A 15,609-nucleotide genomic window follows, 5' to 3' on the forward strand; every position below is an offset into this window, starting at 1 on the left:
AGCTGGAAAAAGCAAATGGACTCTGCCTTAGAGGCTCCAGAAGGAGCACAGCCCTGCAACGCCTTGACTTCTACTCAGCAAAATGGACTTCAGACTTCTGGCCTCCAGAACTGTAGAACACATTACTGTTGCTTTAAGACACCATGCTTGATACAGCAGCCACAGGTACCCGGTTCCCACTGGTACCAGTAAAGGCTCAACAAGTTCTAGTTACGTCAAACTAGAGATGAAGGAATGGAGAACTGATCATTGGCCAGTTCAGATTGTGGATATCTGAGGATTCTCATGTCTCCTCTTCCAAATCTACAGCTGCCTTAAAAAAGAAGAGCTTAAGCTGGGCACAGTGGCTCACACCTGTAATACCAGCAGCTTGGGAGACTGAGGCAGAAGGATCACAAGTTCAAAGCGAGGCACTGAGCAAATCAGTGAGACCCTGTCTCTAGATAAAATATAAAACAGGGCTGGGGAAGTGACTCAGTGGTTGAGTGCCCCTGAGTTCAATCCCCAGTACCACCCCCAGGGATCCAGGATCGGATTTAGAAATATAATAATTATACCCATATTTAATGTAACCTTTCCTTCTTCACATGCTGTTGTTACTAAATGACATCTGAAAGGGCCTGAAACCCACAAAAAAATAGATAGTACCTTTGTTGATTATTTCAGAATATAGCTTGAAGATGTTTTCACATCTGTACGCAGAGAACATATCATCCGCACTGTGTACTTTATCCTTAGTGTAGAAACTAATTACATCAATAATACTTCTTGAAGGCATATAAATTCTAATTATAATGCCACAGAGGGAGCCAGGATTATCAAAACCTAAATATTCGGGTATATTATTAAATTCATCTTAATTCTCACTTCATTCAATAATCATAAACTATTTCTCTTTCCCAAGAATTCCAGCTTAGCACTTAATGTTCTGTGCTTCTGTATACAAACCATATTACCAAATTAGATCAACACGGCTAGACTATGTAGCAAGCTCATCTTTTCCAGCAAAGGAAGATAAGCATACAGTTTAAAGGGTATATAGGTTCATTTTCTAATATAATTGTGTGTGTGTGTGTGTGTGTGTGTGTGTGTGTGTGTGTGTTTGCTGGGGATTGAACCCAGGACCTTGTGCATTCAAGGCAAGCACCCTGCCAACTGAGCTATACCACCAGCCCTTTACCTTTCTGTATTTGACAGGTTGGAATTCAAAGTTTTAAATTTTCCCGAAATTCCTAATTTAATGATGTAATACTAAAGCAAAACTGAATTTCAGTTCTTTGTGTAATTTTTAGCCTAAGGAACAGTTGACTCATAGATTCTGGAAGGGACATGAGGTTATATTGGAAAAATAGCAGAGCAGAGCATGTTATGTCCTATCATAGATCACCATTTTAGTTTCTAGAATAGATCACTTTATGTTCTAGAATAGCCCCAGGACTCGGGGGAGAAGAGACTCAAGGCAGATGTGAATTCCATGCTGCCTCCTAGGCCATGAGTCACAGTCCTTCATCTCTGATGCATGCAGGTATCTCCTGACTTCTGCAAGCACCCATAAAATTCTACCAGGCTAACTCGTTAGCCCACAAATTGGGTAAACATCTCAGACGCTTCACAGTGATCAACAAAGAGCATCAGATGAACACCTGTAATCCCAGCTATTCCCTACGATCCCAGCTACTCCAGCTATCCCAGCTACTCCCTACAATCACAGCTACTTCAGTAATCCCAGCTATTCAGGGGCCTGAGGCAGGAGGATCACAAGTTTGTGGCCAGCCTGAGCAACTTAGTGAGACCCTGCCTCAAAGTAAAACTTTTTAAAGGGCTGGGGATGCAGCTCAGTGGCCGAATGCATAAATGCAAAGTCCTGAGCTCAATCCTCAACACCACCCATGCACAATCAATCGTGAAAAAATACTTAACAACTTTAACATGTACAAAACTAATAATTTTTTTTAAATGCTGCTAAAAGGTATTAACCAAGATCTAAATAAATGGACCATGTTCAAGGATTGGAAGACTCAGTACTGTTAAGATAGCCTGTCTCCCCAAACCGACCTACAGAGCCAATGCAATCCCAGTCAAAATCCTAACAAGCTTCTCAAAGACCCTGAAAAGCTCAATTTTAAATTTAGATATCAAAGCTAAGGACTTAGAATAGCCAATCAAGCTTGAGAAAGAAGAAAAAGGTTAAGGGACTTATATTAACTGGTTTCAAGTTGTACTTTACAGTTTCAAAATAGAGCTAATATAAATAAGACAGTGAGATATTAGCATAAGGATAAGTGCACAGATCAATGGGACAGCACAGAGAATCCAGAAGTAGACCCGCACACATGTGGTCAGTTGGCTTTTGAAAATAAGTAAAAGATGAGATTTTTTTTTTAACAAATCACGGTAGAACAACTGGCTATCTGTATGTAATAAGAATGGAATCTCTAGGAAAGGTGGAGAAACCAATTTAGAGACGCAGGGACTGTGCTGTGTGTGTTTCTATCTTACAACTGACTCCTGAGATAAGAAGCATCAGCCCCAACTTTAACAGGAGGAAGCTGACATTGACATCGCAATCTAGGGAAGGAGCCCAGGGATCTCTGAATCTGGGGGTTGCCTCAAGGCAGGAAAGAAACCACGGTGCAGAGATGACTGAGAGGACCACGGGTCCCCAGTCACTCAGGACGCCAAATGTCCTCTCTGCCCTGGGCTCTTGACCACATTCCCCAGCCATCTCTGCCCCCAGCCCAGCCTCCAGTCACCCCAGCTACAAGGCAGAAAGGGATGAGCTGTCGGGGGGATCTCACATTTTGTTTCCACCGTGTTGGTTTGAGGCCTCCAAACTGTGACAGTTCATTGTCTCCTGCATGGAACCGGGACCAGAGTTCAACTTGTCTCCAACCCCAGAGTGTGGTTCACATTCAGGGGGTGCAAACAACACAATCCCCTGCTTTTGGAGTGTGGGGGATGGACTCTGGTTGGAGAGAGGCACGGGGACCACATGGAGGGCTCGGTGTGCAGGACAGCCGTCCCCATCCTGAAGGTCCTCAGCCCTTGGTGAGAGGTGGGCACATCATCTCCTCAGAGAGGACCTGGGGTCAGACTTAGAGCTGGTGCCCAGGAGGTGGGAAGGAGAAGCAGACCAGACTCATTCTTTCCTGTTGTATCCCAGGATCCTGTGCAGAGCTTGTCAGAAAGGCCAGGGCAAGGCCTCGTACCTCGACTTCTGGTTGAAAACCACTAGTTCATTGTAACGCCTGTGGATAGACCCTGTCACCAGCTCTACCCCACTGCTTCAGCTACTAAGAGTCGCTCTCAACAACACATGCTCCCAACTCCTCATCCAGAGAAGCCTCTCATTTATAAAGAATTCCACTCTTCTAGCCGGACACCGTGGTTCATGCCTATAATCCCAGCAACTTGGGAGGCTGAGATAGGAGAATCATGGGTTCAAAGCCAGCCTCAGCAACTTAGTGAGGCCCTAAGTAACTCAGTGAGACGCTGTCTCTAAATAAAATACAAAAGAGGGGCTGGGGATGTGGCTCAGTGGTTAAGCACCCCTGAATTCACTCCCTGGTACCCACCCCCCAAATTCCCATTCTTTCAGAACCCTGAAATTCCTGGCACACCAAAGCACTGGCCTGAAGGCTTCTCTTTCCTACACTCTCTGAGGACTTCTAGGAATTTGAGTCTTCAGTGGGAGGACCCTCTCCATTTCATTCCTGTTTTCTCCTGTGCCCCTTTCTCTACAGCTGCAGGCCTCTTCCAGGACCAGCGGAGTTGACCTTCGTTGAGTTGCTGGAATTGGGGAAAATAAGGGCTCCTTAAGGTACCTGTGCACTTCTCTCTGCTGTGTGTGATTTCTGTCTGTCTGTTTTTAAAACACAATGCAATACTACACATTTGGAAGCAAATGCACATGTAGTGAAATGAAAGCGCAGACAAGATACACACCATCTTTAGGCAGCTGGCTTCACTCCTGAGGAAGGAGCCAGGCTACAGCTGCATCTCGGGGACAGGGAACTTTCCCCTTAAAGGGCCAGACAGCAAATATTTCAGGCTCGAGAGGCCATCTTTTCAGCATGAAAAGCAGCTAGGGGCAATTTATAAATGAATGAACAAGGTTATGTCCCAATAAAGCTTTAGTTATGAACACTTCAACTTGAATTTCACACGTTAAAAATATTATTCTTGGGCTGGGGATGTGGCTCAAGCGGTAGCGAGCTCGCCTGGCATGCGTGCGGCCCGGGTTCGATCCTCAGCACCACATACAGACAAAGATGTTGTGTCCGCTGAGAACTAAAAAATAAATATTAAAAATTCTCTCTCTCTCTCTCTCTCTCTCTCTCTCTCTCTCTCTCTCCCCTCTCTCACTCTCTCTTTAAAAAAAATATTATTCTTGCTGGGTAGCGCACACCTGTTAATCCCAGTGGCTTGGGAGGCTGAGGTGGGAGGATGGCAAGTTCAAAACCAGCCTCAGCAACTTAGCGAGGCCCTAAGCAACTTACTGAGACCCTGTCTCTAAATAAAAATTTAAAAGGGCTGAGGTGTGGCTCAGTGGTTAAGAACCACTGGGTTCTATCCCCAGTACCAAAAATCTTTTAAAGATCAATCTTCTTTTAATTTTCATTCCAATCATTTTAAAATGTCAAAAACTATTTCTAGCTCCCAAGCCATGTGAGAATAGGTGTGGAACAGGTCTGACCTGTGGGCCATTTAATGACTCCTGCTGTCTCTCAGTCATTTTGTGTCTAAGAAAGAGAAGGGGAGGGGAGGGGAGCGACGTCTGAAAGGTGATACCTGCAATGCCATTCACAATGATTTTCCCTGCTTTCCAAATATTTTAGGATTTTCAAAAACTTAAGGAAAGAAAGGGAAAGGCTGGAAATAATCCCCAAATGTTCCCAGAACTTCTCGGTGAGTGTTGGGATTAAAGATGATTTTTATTTGCTTCTTTTTCTATGACAGATAGCTATTATTTTTGTCCTTTTCAGAATTGGGGGGGTCCTTAAAAAGAGGGGAAAAAAAAGAGGAGATGCAGGAGTGTGGCCCATAACTGGGGGTCTGTCCCCCGCACCACCACCAAGGACTTTCAGTAACACACAAGAGCCTCTTCTGGAATGTCCCTGTGAAGCTGTCCCGTCCCCTCCAGGCGCGGCACACTCAGGCCCTTTCTCTGCAGGCAGTGTCCTCTGAAGGTCAAGCTCCCTGAAGGCCTGGGAGCGGCTGCTGGTGGGGGGAGGTGCTGGGCCTCACCCTGTGTGCGGCTAAGCCTACAGCCCTGAGCAGGTCCTGATCCGAGGTGGGGGTGGCACATGGGATCCCCAAGCTCTTCTCAGACCCCCTCACCCGCCATCCAGGGCTGCATGTTGCCACCCCACCCCAGCTGCTGGACCACCCCAGCTCCAGGACCTTCCACCTGCCACAGGCCGCAGCACCAGCATCCAGAGCAGGCCACTGGGCCCCTCCTCCCCCCCCACCCCCCCACCCCCCCACCCTCTCCACCTTGACCCCTGACCGGTTCCCTACACCTTTCCAAAAGCCTGATCCCACCAGCAGCTCCAAGCCCTCTGGCCTCAAAGGTGACCCCTGGCTTCTTAGGAGTGCCAGGCTCCTATCCTTTGGGAATCTCAGGAACCCGTTCATTTATTTATTATCAATAAAAACCATAGGGCAGGACTGGGCTGTGGCTAAGGGGTAGAGCACTTGCCTGGCCCGTGTGAGGCACTGGGTTCGATCCTCAGCTCCACATAAAAATAAATAAATAAACAAAATTTCTTTTTTATTAAAAAAAAAAAAACATGGGGCAACATGAGGCAGGAGTGGGCAACACGGGCCCTGAGCGTCTGTCCTGCCAAATACAAAGATGGCCGCCTAATAATTCATTTAAAAAATGTTCTGACTCCCAAGACCACCACCTCAGAATGAAGGGGAGGAACTGAAGCGGGTTACTGCAGTGAGGTGGGTGGCATGGGAAGCTCACCGGGGTGGCCTGGGGCTGTGATTCCGCTGCAGGCCAGGGACTATAGGCAGCAGGAATCCAGCACTAGTCCCCTGAGTTCACCCATCCAAACCCGTCAGCCTCTCTGCCCCACCCCACGTCTCTGCACATCCTTGAGGAGTGGAAAGACCTCTTGCCCCACCTCCAGGACACCTCCCCAGAGGCCATGGCCACGCCCACTCCAAACTGCTCCTGTCCCTCCCTCCCTGTGCCAGCTCGGACCACTGGGTGGCCGACAGTCGCGGTGGTTTCTGCTGCCCACCCTAGCCTCCACCCCACCCCAGGGAGGCTTGCTGGTTGCTAAGTTCTTTTCCTAAGTACAGGGAGGGCTACCAACCGGACTCTGTCACTCGGCTGCTGGGTGATGGCAAGCGAGCCACTCGGCCACCCTGACCTGCAGTTTTCTCTTCCACACAAGGGAGCAGGTAACAGTGTCCATGAGGACTGAATGCAATGGTGCTGATACAGGGCTCGGGAGAGCAGCTGGCACTGCGTGGGCACTCAAGGAACAGAGGTCACCATCATCGCTGTTACTGCTACTTTCGAAGTCCTTCCTTGGTGGCGGGGGCCACGCCTCTCGGTCACCATTCAAGGCCCTGACTGTCGTCCCCATCACACCATCTGCTAACCTGATCACAGCACCTTCCCTGGGACTCTGAGCGCCACCAGGCAGGGGCTGGCTACATCGTCATATCATGGCAGCCCCTGGCCCAGAGCCTGCACACAGTAGGTGACTCACGAAAGCCCTGCTGCTCTCAATAGCAGTTATACTTGTAGCAGCCTCTGGGGATGCCGAGGAACCATCTGGATGGTTCTAATCCCCACAGGTGTCTTGTTGTACCTTTACATCAGTCCTAACAGATTTGTAACCAGCCCCTCAGGCTTTGGATGGACAGATAATAATGACAAGTCACCCAGTCCACAATGATATCTGACACTGTGCTGCATCTAGTTGTTAGGTATGCTTCTGAGCCCAGAGAGATTCAGTGACTTGTCTGAGGTCACACAGTACACCCGGCCCCATTCAGGACCCCTGCCTTGGCCATACTCCTGAACCAAAATCAGTGTCCCCAGAATAGATGTATAAGTGGAAAGAAAATCACTTTTTTTTCCCCTAAGATTATTCCAGATTGCCAGTTTATTGGTGTCCAGTCTCTAAACTCAAGCTCCACAACTCTCCATACCAAGGGGAGGACACCAGGAAGGAGCCCCAACTGCCTGCCAGCTCCTCAGCCAGCAGCTCTGGGGAGGGGCACCAGGCTCACACCGCCACATCCTCCTGCCCGCACTCTGCCTTTTCCATTCACAGCCATGTCAGCCCATCACCTCCACGGGCCTCAAAAAAGAAATCACACAGCCCGGGTGCCGCCAATATTCTCCTGCCTGTCAGAGGGAAGAGAGAAATAAAAGCTAACAAGACTTGCAAAAGAAAAATCCCCCAAACCACCGTGCAGATACCCAGCAGCTGTCAAAGTCAACACAGGAATGGGGTGATGCCGGGAAACCCGCTTCCCATACACTCAGGCAGCTGTGAAGTCTGACTGCACAGACCCAGCGGCGCAGGGCCCACGGCCTCATGGGCGCCCTCGTTCTGCTAGGTCCAGAGGGCACGTCTGGACCCTAAATCCAACACTGTCCGTTGCAAGTTACCGAGTCTACTTTTCCCCCATTATTATTTGGAAGGCCATTGACATCCCCCTTGCTTCCTTATTTATGCAATCAGAGGAAATCAGAGCACAGAGAGGCGCTTCCAAACCCAAGGCCACGTGGGCCAATTTCAGATGGATAATTAAATATTGAACAAACGCTGAAATGCCTCTACTGGATGGGGATGGCTAAAAATAACCACCCTGCCACTCCTAGAGCCGGCTCCCAAACACTACCAGCTCGCCTGCTCGTCCTCAGACCCCCCCTCCCGGCACCGTCAGGCCCAACCTTCCCAGGAATGGCAGAGGGGGGGGGGGAGCCGACTCCCCAAATACCTACTTAACGGAAAACAAAACTTCAGCTCCCAGCAAGCTCTGAATGTTCCTGACCAGGAAATACTCTCCCTTTCCTGACATTTAACCAAGTGGCCCCGAGAGGAAGGTGCAAGGGAAATATCACAGCATTGCTTTTCTTTTAAAAATAGTCAAAAGGCTGCATGTCATTTCCAAAGCAAAACACGTAGGGAGTCCAGGATGTGAGCGTGTCCCTGTCCAGTTATGCAGGAGCTCCACCCCCCAGCTGAGAAGACCCAACAACAACAAAGAAAACCCGGCTGCCTCAGTTTCCCTCTCTGTGCTAATCTTAGGAAAAAGGGACAAAGGGAACCAAGACTTGAAATAAGATGCAAAGGGGTCTGGGTTCCGGACCGCATCTTTCCTTGGCATCTTTAGGGAACTTCAGGCAAGCGGCCACGGCTTCTTTGGGCCTCAGTTTTCCCAGCTGTCAAAGGGACCCCCAGTATCAGCAGCAGAGCGAAGCAGGCTCCCTGTCCCTCTCTTTACCACCGGGTCTCAGTAAATACAGAAGCAGAATGAAAGGGGGCAGAGACCGAGCTCCGAGGAACCAGACCGCTGCACCTACCCTGCTGAGATCAAGAGCAAGCAACACCCCAGGTCCATCACACTCTGAGTCACACCGACCAAAGAAGGTGGTCTGCACTGAGATTCCCAGGGCGGCTCTGAGCACAGCCTTGCAGCCCAGTGGCCTCGGTTTTAACCTCACACCTAACCTATACCATCCTAAGCCATTTCCTCACCTACCAATGTAACCGTCCCAGGTTCAAGGAGGGTGGAGAGTTAACCTCTGATGTGAGATGGCGAGGTCCCCGACACAGGGCTGGCCCACATGCAGCTTGATGAAAGGGAGCTATTGTTATTAAAGGGGATGAGGACAGCCCAGGAACACCAAGGCCAAGTGGCTGGCACTCCAGCAGGTTAACTGGCAACTCCAGCCTCGCTCAGGACCTAGAGAGCTCTGGGGAGTGGGCTTCACCCCAGGGGACCCTGAACATTCCACTCATCACTCAGGAAATTAGGGGAGAAATAGGGCTGAAGCCCTGGGACCTGTGAACAGCACAGGGAAATGGGCCAGTAGCAAAGTATGAATGAGAACTAGGTACAGGGGCACAGGGGCTGGGCCTGGGGAAGGAGGGGTCCCTCCTGGGCTATTCCACATAGGTAGAGGAACCAACCAGGAGGAATGACTACCTACAGATGGCCCACCGAGTCCCTTCCCCTGCCTCCCCCGACAAGTGACAGCCAGGATTGTAGGAAGTGATGGCCATGAACAACAGATGGAATTGCTGACTGTGCAAACCATATAGGAAGAGAGCAGGAGGCCTTACCAAAGCCAAGGTCTGACCTCAAGCTCTGCCTGCTCAGGATTTGGAGCTGGGCAGAGTGAGGCTCCATCAGTTCTGAGCTGTGCGACCGTAGGCAAGGATCTCACTCTCTGGGCTGCAGTTTCCTCATCTGTAAAATGAGGATAATACTGGTATCTACCTCATGGCATTGTTCTTGGCATTAAAGAGGTAAGACAAGTGCTGAGTTAATCTCACCAATGGGAGCTGAGTGACACTCGGCAAACAGGATGCACCATTTTAAACATTACCACAGCCCATGATAGGAGTGAGCTCCCCACATCCTAAGGTATGTAAGGGTGAGGATGGTCTGGAGAAGCTGGGTTCAAGTCCCAGAGGCAGGATTGTGTCCTAGCAGGAACAGAGGACCAGAGAGGTGGCAGAGGGTAGAAGGATTTCAGCAGTCATCCAAGGCAAAGCCAAAACTCTGCATGGGCCTCCGGGGGACATTTGAGGGTTAAGGATCACAAGATACAACTAGTTCCCAACCTCGGGGCTTTCCCAGTCTTGCCCAGCTCAGGGGGTCCACGCTGTTGCCCCAGAGGCTCTCAGCAGGTCTCACTGAAGCCAGGACCCCCTGAAAAGGCCCCAGCCCCCTGTGCTTGCTGCAGTTGCTTAGGGGTCCTTCCCTGCCCAGGGCTCCCAGGTAGGAACCAGCTGCATCCAACAAGCTCCCCAACTCTGCCACCATCTTAGAGGCCAGCAGCCGTGGGTTTCACACTCAGTTCCATGAAGGTGGCCGTGGACGAGCCATAGCCCCTCTGTGCCTCACTGCATCTCCAGGCCATCCCCAGCAACCGGATCACCCGACTGCCATGTTCTGAGCCTTGGCGGGGGGCACCTCCTCAGGAGGTCAGCCCCAGCCCGTCTGGGGTTCCACTGTGTGGCCCCTGGCCTTCATTCTACAAAGTGTGTTGCAGGCTCCTGGGGCCCCCTCCTGAGGCCCACAGCCTCCAGCAGGCCCTAACAGGAAAGGCACACAGCTCCCCAGGCCCCAGGATATACCAGAGCCAGAGGGGTCATGGCTGAGCTGGGAGGAGAGCCCGTATGTCTCCTATCACTGCTCAACTCCCCAGAAAGGGCCCCGTGCCCCAGTGTACCCCCAAAGCTGGCTTCCCCAACTAACAGGGGCTTGGAGAGGGCAATTCATCTCCATGTACCCTCAGCACCCAGGCAGAAGCCCAGCACACAGTAGGTATTCAAAAGGTATTTGCTGGCCAAATGAAGGGCCATGAATTTATCCAGGGTCAGGGGAAAGGACAGAGCTGTCCTTAACCCCAGTGCAGGTAGGTGGGGAGACACTGGTTGGTGACACTTTTCTAGGGACAAGACCCCTCAGATTCATGGGCCGTGCCCAGCCTTCAAGAGGACCCAGGGTCACAAGGTACAATGTGATATGGCCAGATGACCCTCACCATGCAAATATCACCAGTTCTGGCCTCTTGTTATCATCAAGCTTTATAAACAACCACGGGGCTCGCTGTGCCCATTCTTCAGACGAGGACACCAAGGCCCAGGGCAAGGGACAGCCTAGCTTGTCTGCCCCACCCTGGTCAAGCCTGGGTGGCTGCAGCCCTGTCCCTCATTTGCAGTCCTGCCAGGGACAGTGTTCTGCTCTCAAGTGAGCAGTGTGCCCCCTGCCCTCCATTCAGAGAAGGAGTAGGGGACAGGGAGGGTTAGGGAACCTCTTCCGAGGTGCTGGCCTGGCCATCTGGAGGTCCCTGTCACCAACCACATCCCCTGAACTCTCCTACTTCAGAGCACACACAGCCTGAGCTCCTGGTTGGTTTCCTTCGGTGCTAGTGGCAGAGACCAGAGAGGGCCAGACCCAGGCTGAGGTGCTGTGTGCCACCCTTCCTCTGGAGTCTGGTGCCACCACCGTGGGGCCAAACCCCAAGGACCATGGGGAAAAGGGTATCCCTCAAGGCCAAGAGTGGTTTCCCAGCCTGAGCTATCACCTGGGCAGGGCTCTGTCTTCAAGATGGGGAGTGGCCCTGGAGCAGGGTCAAGTGCTGGGGTTTCATGGAAGGAGGGCTGTGGCGGCATTGGACACCTCTGCCAAGGTGGGCAGGAGCCCAGCCTCTGCCTCACACCCTGCCTGCAGCTCTCACCCAGCAGTGACTCCCCATCACTGAAGGTCCTTGTTTAGGGCCAAACTCTGTCCCCTGCTATTCCCTCCTCTCCACTGCCCTCCCCCATCACAGGATGAATGAACTAGGTCCACACACAAGACACTGTCCTTTTCCTGACTTCCGCACACTGTTCCTTCTAGCAGGGAAAGGACAACAGTTCACACTCATGTGTGTCCCTAGCCAGGCACAGGCTTCCAGCTTTCTGCATTCAATTTATCACACGAGGTCACGGAGGCCTGGAGAAGTAACTAGCCAAAGGATAGTTTTCTGCAGAGGTGGGATTTGAACCCAGACCTGACTCATTCACTCCCCTGCCAAAGGAAATCCGATCCATCCGATGAGGCATGCTCCAAATGTCACCTCCTTTGTGAAGCACTCTGATTTCCCCAGATAGACTTCTGTTCCAGGACAGTCCCCTCCCACTCCCAGCAAGGCTGTGAGGAGGATGGGACACCAAGCAGAACTCAGGCACCCTTCGGGCCTTGGAGCTGGATCTCAGGTGACAGCCTGACACATAGATGGTCCCCTGCACCATCTGGTTGAACGGAAGGAGGAGTTTGGGTACTCCCTACACCTGCAGTCAAGGATGGAGCATCCCATAGAACAGGTCAGGGTGTGTACAGGAGAGCTCCTGGTGGCCAGAACATGACCGGACATTTGTACAATTTCCATTTTTCACAGCATGAAACTGTCTCCTCCAGGAATCCTTCACCTACAGCTACTGCCATTTTATGGCTGAGAAAACTGAGGCACTGAAGGCCCTGTCCAAAGTCACAAAGCTTAAACCCAGATCTCTGGTCTCCCACACCAAATCTGGGGCCTGGGAGTAGCCTGAGGCCATTTCAGGAAAGGTAAAGGGCAGAGGAGAATCACTGGCTTTGAGAGACCCACAGGTATAGAACTCCCAGCACACACCTGTGCACACACCCGGCCTTGAACTTGAACTCTTGTGTGCATGGGAACTCACTACTTCCTGAAGAAGCCCTGTACATCGTTGTTCCCGGACTGAGGGAAAAGTCTTCCCCATTCTGGGGGGAAGTGACCAAATGTGAACTGCCTGTCTGCCTCATCTACCCTCACACTGACAAGAAAACTGAAGTTCAGGGACAAGGGGACCCAGGTCACAGGCCGGTGGGAATCTAAACCCCCTGGGCCTGCCAGACTGGGCATGGCCTTTGCTCAAACCCCTCTGCGGTCAGGCTAGGCACAGAGCCAGCTTGCCCGCTCCCCAAGATAACCTGGCCCCCTCCTCCCTCCAACCTCAGGGACACCCCCATGGGGCTTTGCAGGGCTCTAGCCTTCCCAGGGCTCCTTGCCCTCCGACTCCCAGGGGCCTCCCTCCCACCTAGCCAGGGAAGGAAGTCCCCAGGTTCACAGCATTTCCAGCCGAGGATCCTGTTACTGGAAGAGAAAATGCGGGGCACACCTCCCCCTCGCCTGGTCCTGCTGCTCAGAAGAGGAACCTTTGCAAGGACCCCTCAGGGGGGTCCTGGACAGAGGCTCCACTCCTTCACCTCACCTGTCCCTCCACCAAAGTGGTGGGGAGCTGTTAAGTCCCTGAGAAAGAGAGAAGTTCAGGGCCGGATGGTGGCTAAGCTTGGAGCTGGGCAGCGCAGCCTGGTGAGGGGAGCCCAGACCCTCTCCACTAAGGAGGTGCGGTCTGAAAGGCGGAGGAAAGAGGCCCCGGATCCCAGTGTCCCTTGTCCTCGCAGGGCCTCGACTTCCCCAAGAAGCAGGATAGGGTCAAGCTGGGGCCATGCACATCAGGCAGACTAGGGTCCCAGCGAGGAGCGGAGGGGGCCCTGGGTCCCTGGGCCCCAGGCCCTCGGTAGGGAGGACCCGGGGTCTGGGTCGGGGTGGCGCCTACCCCTGGCAGGCTGGGTCCGGCTGCGGGAGCGGCTCCTCTGTCGCTGCAGCCGGGGCCACCGCAGCAGCCGGTAGTAGTAGGAGGACCTCCCGGTGCTCTTCCTGGCGTTGCCGCCCGCGGACATGCTGCCGCCCGCCGGGCACCGGGCGGGCCTGGGCGCTCACTCGGGCCCCATCGGCCGCTCCGGACCGCCCGGCGGGCGCCCCGCACTCTCCCGCGCTGCGCTGCGCCGCGGCCGCCGCCGAGGCCCAGGCTGCCCCACAAAGTCGCCCAAACTCCTCCCTCGTCTCCCGACCCTCCCCCGAGCAGCCGGCCCCGCCGCGGGGGCCGGGGACCGGGAGGGCGGGCTGGCACCGGCCCGGAAAGTCAGGGCGGGAGAAATCGCGGCCTGGAGTCAGCCGGGCAAGGCGGCCCGGAGTGCCCCCGACCCCAGGCGGGACCCCTGGAGGGGTGCACCCTCCCCCGCGGGGCGCAAGGGGCACCCCAGCGCGCGGGCAGGTGTGAACGGTGCACACCCGCGTGTGCGCGGCCCCGAAAGATGCCTGCTTGGAAGCCAGACGGGCACCGTGCTACGGGAACAGCCACCTTAAATTAGGGTCCCAAAGAGGCTGATGGCCCAGGCTGGTTCCTGTCCCAAGGGAAGGAACTGAGCTGAAAACCCTCCCGCAAACACACAGCTCCACAGGCCCGCGTCCCAGGCAAGTGGAAAGCCTTCCCTTTCTGCAGGATAGTTGTCTAATCTCTCCATTTTAAAGGCTGCCGTCTAACACAAACAGTATTCCTACATCATTAAGATTACAGTGTGTATCTCAAGCACACAAGAGTCCAGACTATCAGGAACTTCAGGGGGCTTTGCCAAAGCTGTACATTTTGTTCCTTTTGATCTGGACCCTTCCCCAAATAAACCATCACAGATCCCTAGTCGTCCTCCCACTGGGCATGGTCAGCAGCTCCGCAGGCCTGAGGGGAGGGCAAAATGATCCCCAGGCTACTCTGGGGACCATAAGCTGAGCTGAGAAGGGAAAGTGCCAACCCCACTCTCTGTATTGCTTTGCCTGAAAAACTTTCTCAAAGTCTCTCACTCTCTAGCTCAAGAACCTTCCTTGGCTCCCCAAAGTGTAAGGGAAACAAGTCCAAACTTCCTTCCTTGATATTTGGCCCCAACCAGACCACCCTTCAGCCTCATCTCCACCTGCTTCTCCCTTCTCTTTGCTCTACACCCACCAGGGACCCTCCTGCCTCCATTTCTCCATGGAGCCCAAGTCCACCCTTTTAGGTCCTGTTGCCCTCCCTGACCATCCGGGCCATCAGCAATCTCTCTCTCTCCCCCCTCAGCAAATTTATCTTTTAAATTATTAAAACAACTACCTATCTGAGCTCCTCCCTTCAAGGACAGAAGGGGAAACTGAGGACGCGAAGGGAAGTCTGAGTTCCATCAGTCACTCATTAAGTGACAGAGGCAAGGGGCCTTGGCCTGGGGCTGTGGACATGCACACTCAGGGGTGGCAGGTCAGTGTCTGAGGCTGTCTGGGTGTCTCCCTCCAGAAAGGAAGGGAAGGTGGGGCCTGGAGGGGTGGGCAGCCTGGTGGGAATCCGGGCCAGGTTTTGCTCCTCACTGGGGAAGCCCCCTCCTTAGCTCCTGAGCCTGGAGGGAGGGCCCAGGTCAGGAGGAGCTGGGACCACAGCTGGAAGCCAGGCGCCTTCCCAGGACCAGGGGGGAGGGGTGGGAAGTGTAAGGCTCCTTCAAACCCAGTCTGGGGAGTCCAGAGCCATCAACTCCCCTGGCCCCTCTTCCCAGAATAATGGCCAATCCCACAGAAAGATGGAAAACCACAGTGTCCACGGGGACATCAGTAGCCTTCTTTGGGTTAAGCATTGCTCCATCTCATTCCAACAGCAGAAACGCACAGGAACGGCTTTAGAGACCCCAGGTAGAGCCTGCACCCAGCTGCTAGGTGCCTCTCCAAGCTGTGGGCCTTCCTTGCAGGCGCCTCCTCTGGCCAAGGCACCAGAGCCCAGAGGAGCACCTCCCATGCAGGTGGGGCTCAGAAGCCACCCAGTTACACCCCAACACTTCCAGAGGACAAATAATCTCCACCAGTTTGCAGGATGAGGAGCCCCAGGAAGTCCTGCTCAGAGTGGGGACGACAATCTTGCTCCCAAGGCCGGAGCTCCTCTGGCCCAGTTCTAGCTCCTTTGAGGGAATGGAAGCTCGGAAGCTTGCTGCTAACTCTGACTAGTGCTGGGGACAAGTGGTCTTGGCCTGCCCCCC

The 15,609-nt window shown here is 53.1% G+C and overlaps 1 protein-coding gene across 1 annotated transcript in view; it reads right to left on the reverse strand.

The window, feature by feature from the left end:
* LOC308640439 (disabled homolog 2-interacting protein-like) overlaps positions 1-13,462 on the reverse strand; it is a gene marked incomplete at its 3' end in the record, with an annotated part of 41,697 nt that extends 28,235 nt beyond the window's left edge. The window contains exon 1 of the mRNA XM_081312358.1: positions 13,338-13,462. Coding sequence (XP_081168484.1) covers positions 13,338-13,461 — 124 coding nt within the window. The 5' untranslated portion in view covers position 13,462. The remainder of the gene's footprint in view (positions 1-13,337) is intronic.
* Between the last annotated feature and the right edge of the window lie 2,147 nt (positions 13,463-15,609).

This window comes from Spermophilus citellus, assembly GCF_964194105.1.
Source record: "Spermophilus citellus genome assembly, contig: SCAFFOLD_58, whole genome shotgun sequence".
Taxonomy (NCBI): Eukaryota; Metazoa; Chordata; class Mammalia; order Rodentia; family Sciuridae; genus Spermophilus; species Spermophilus citellus.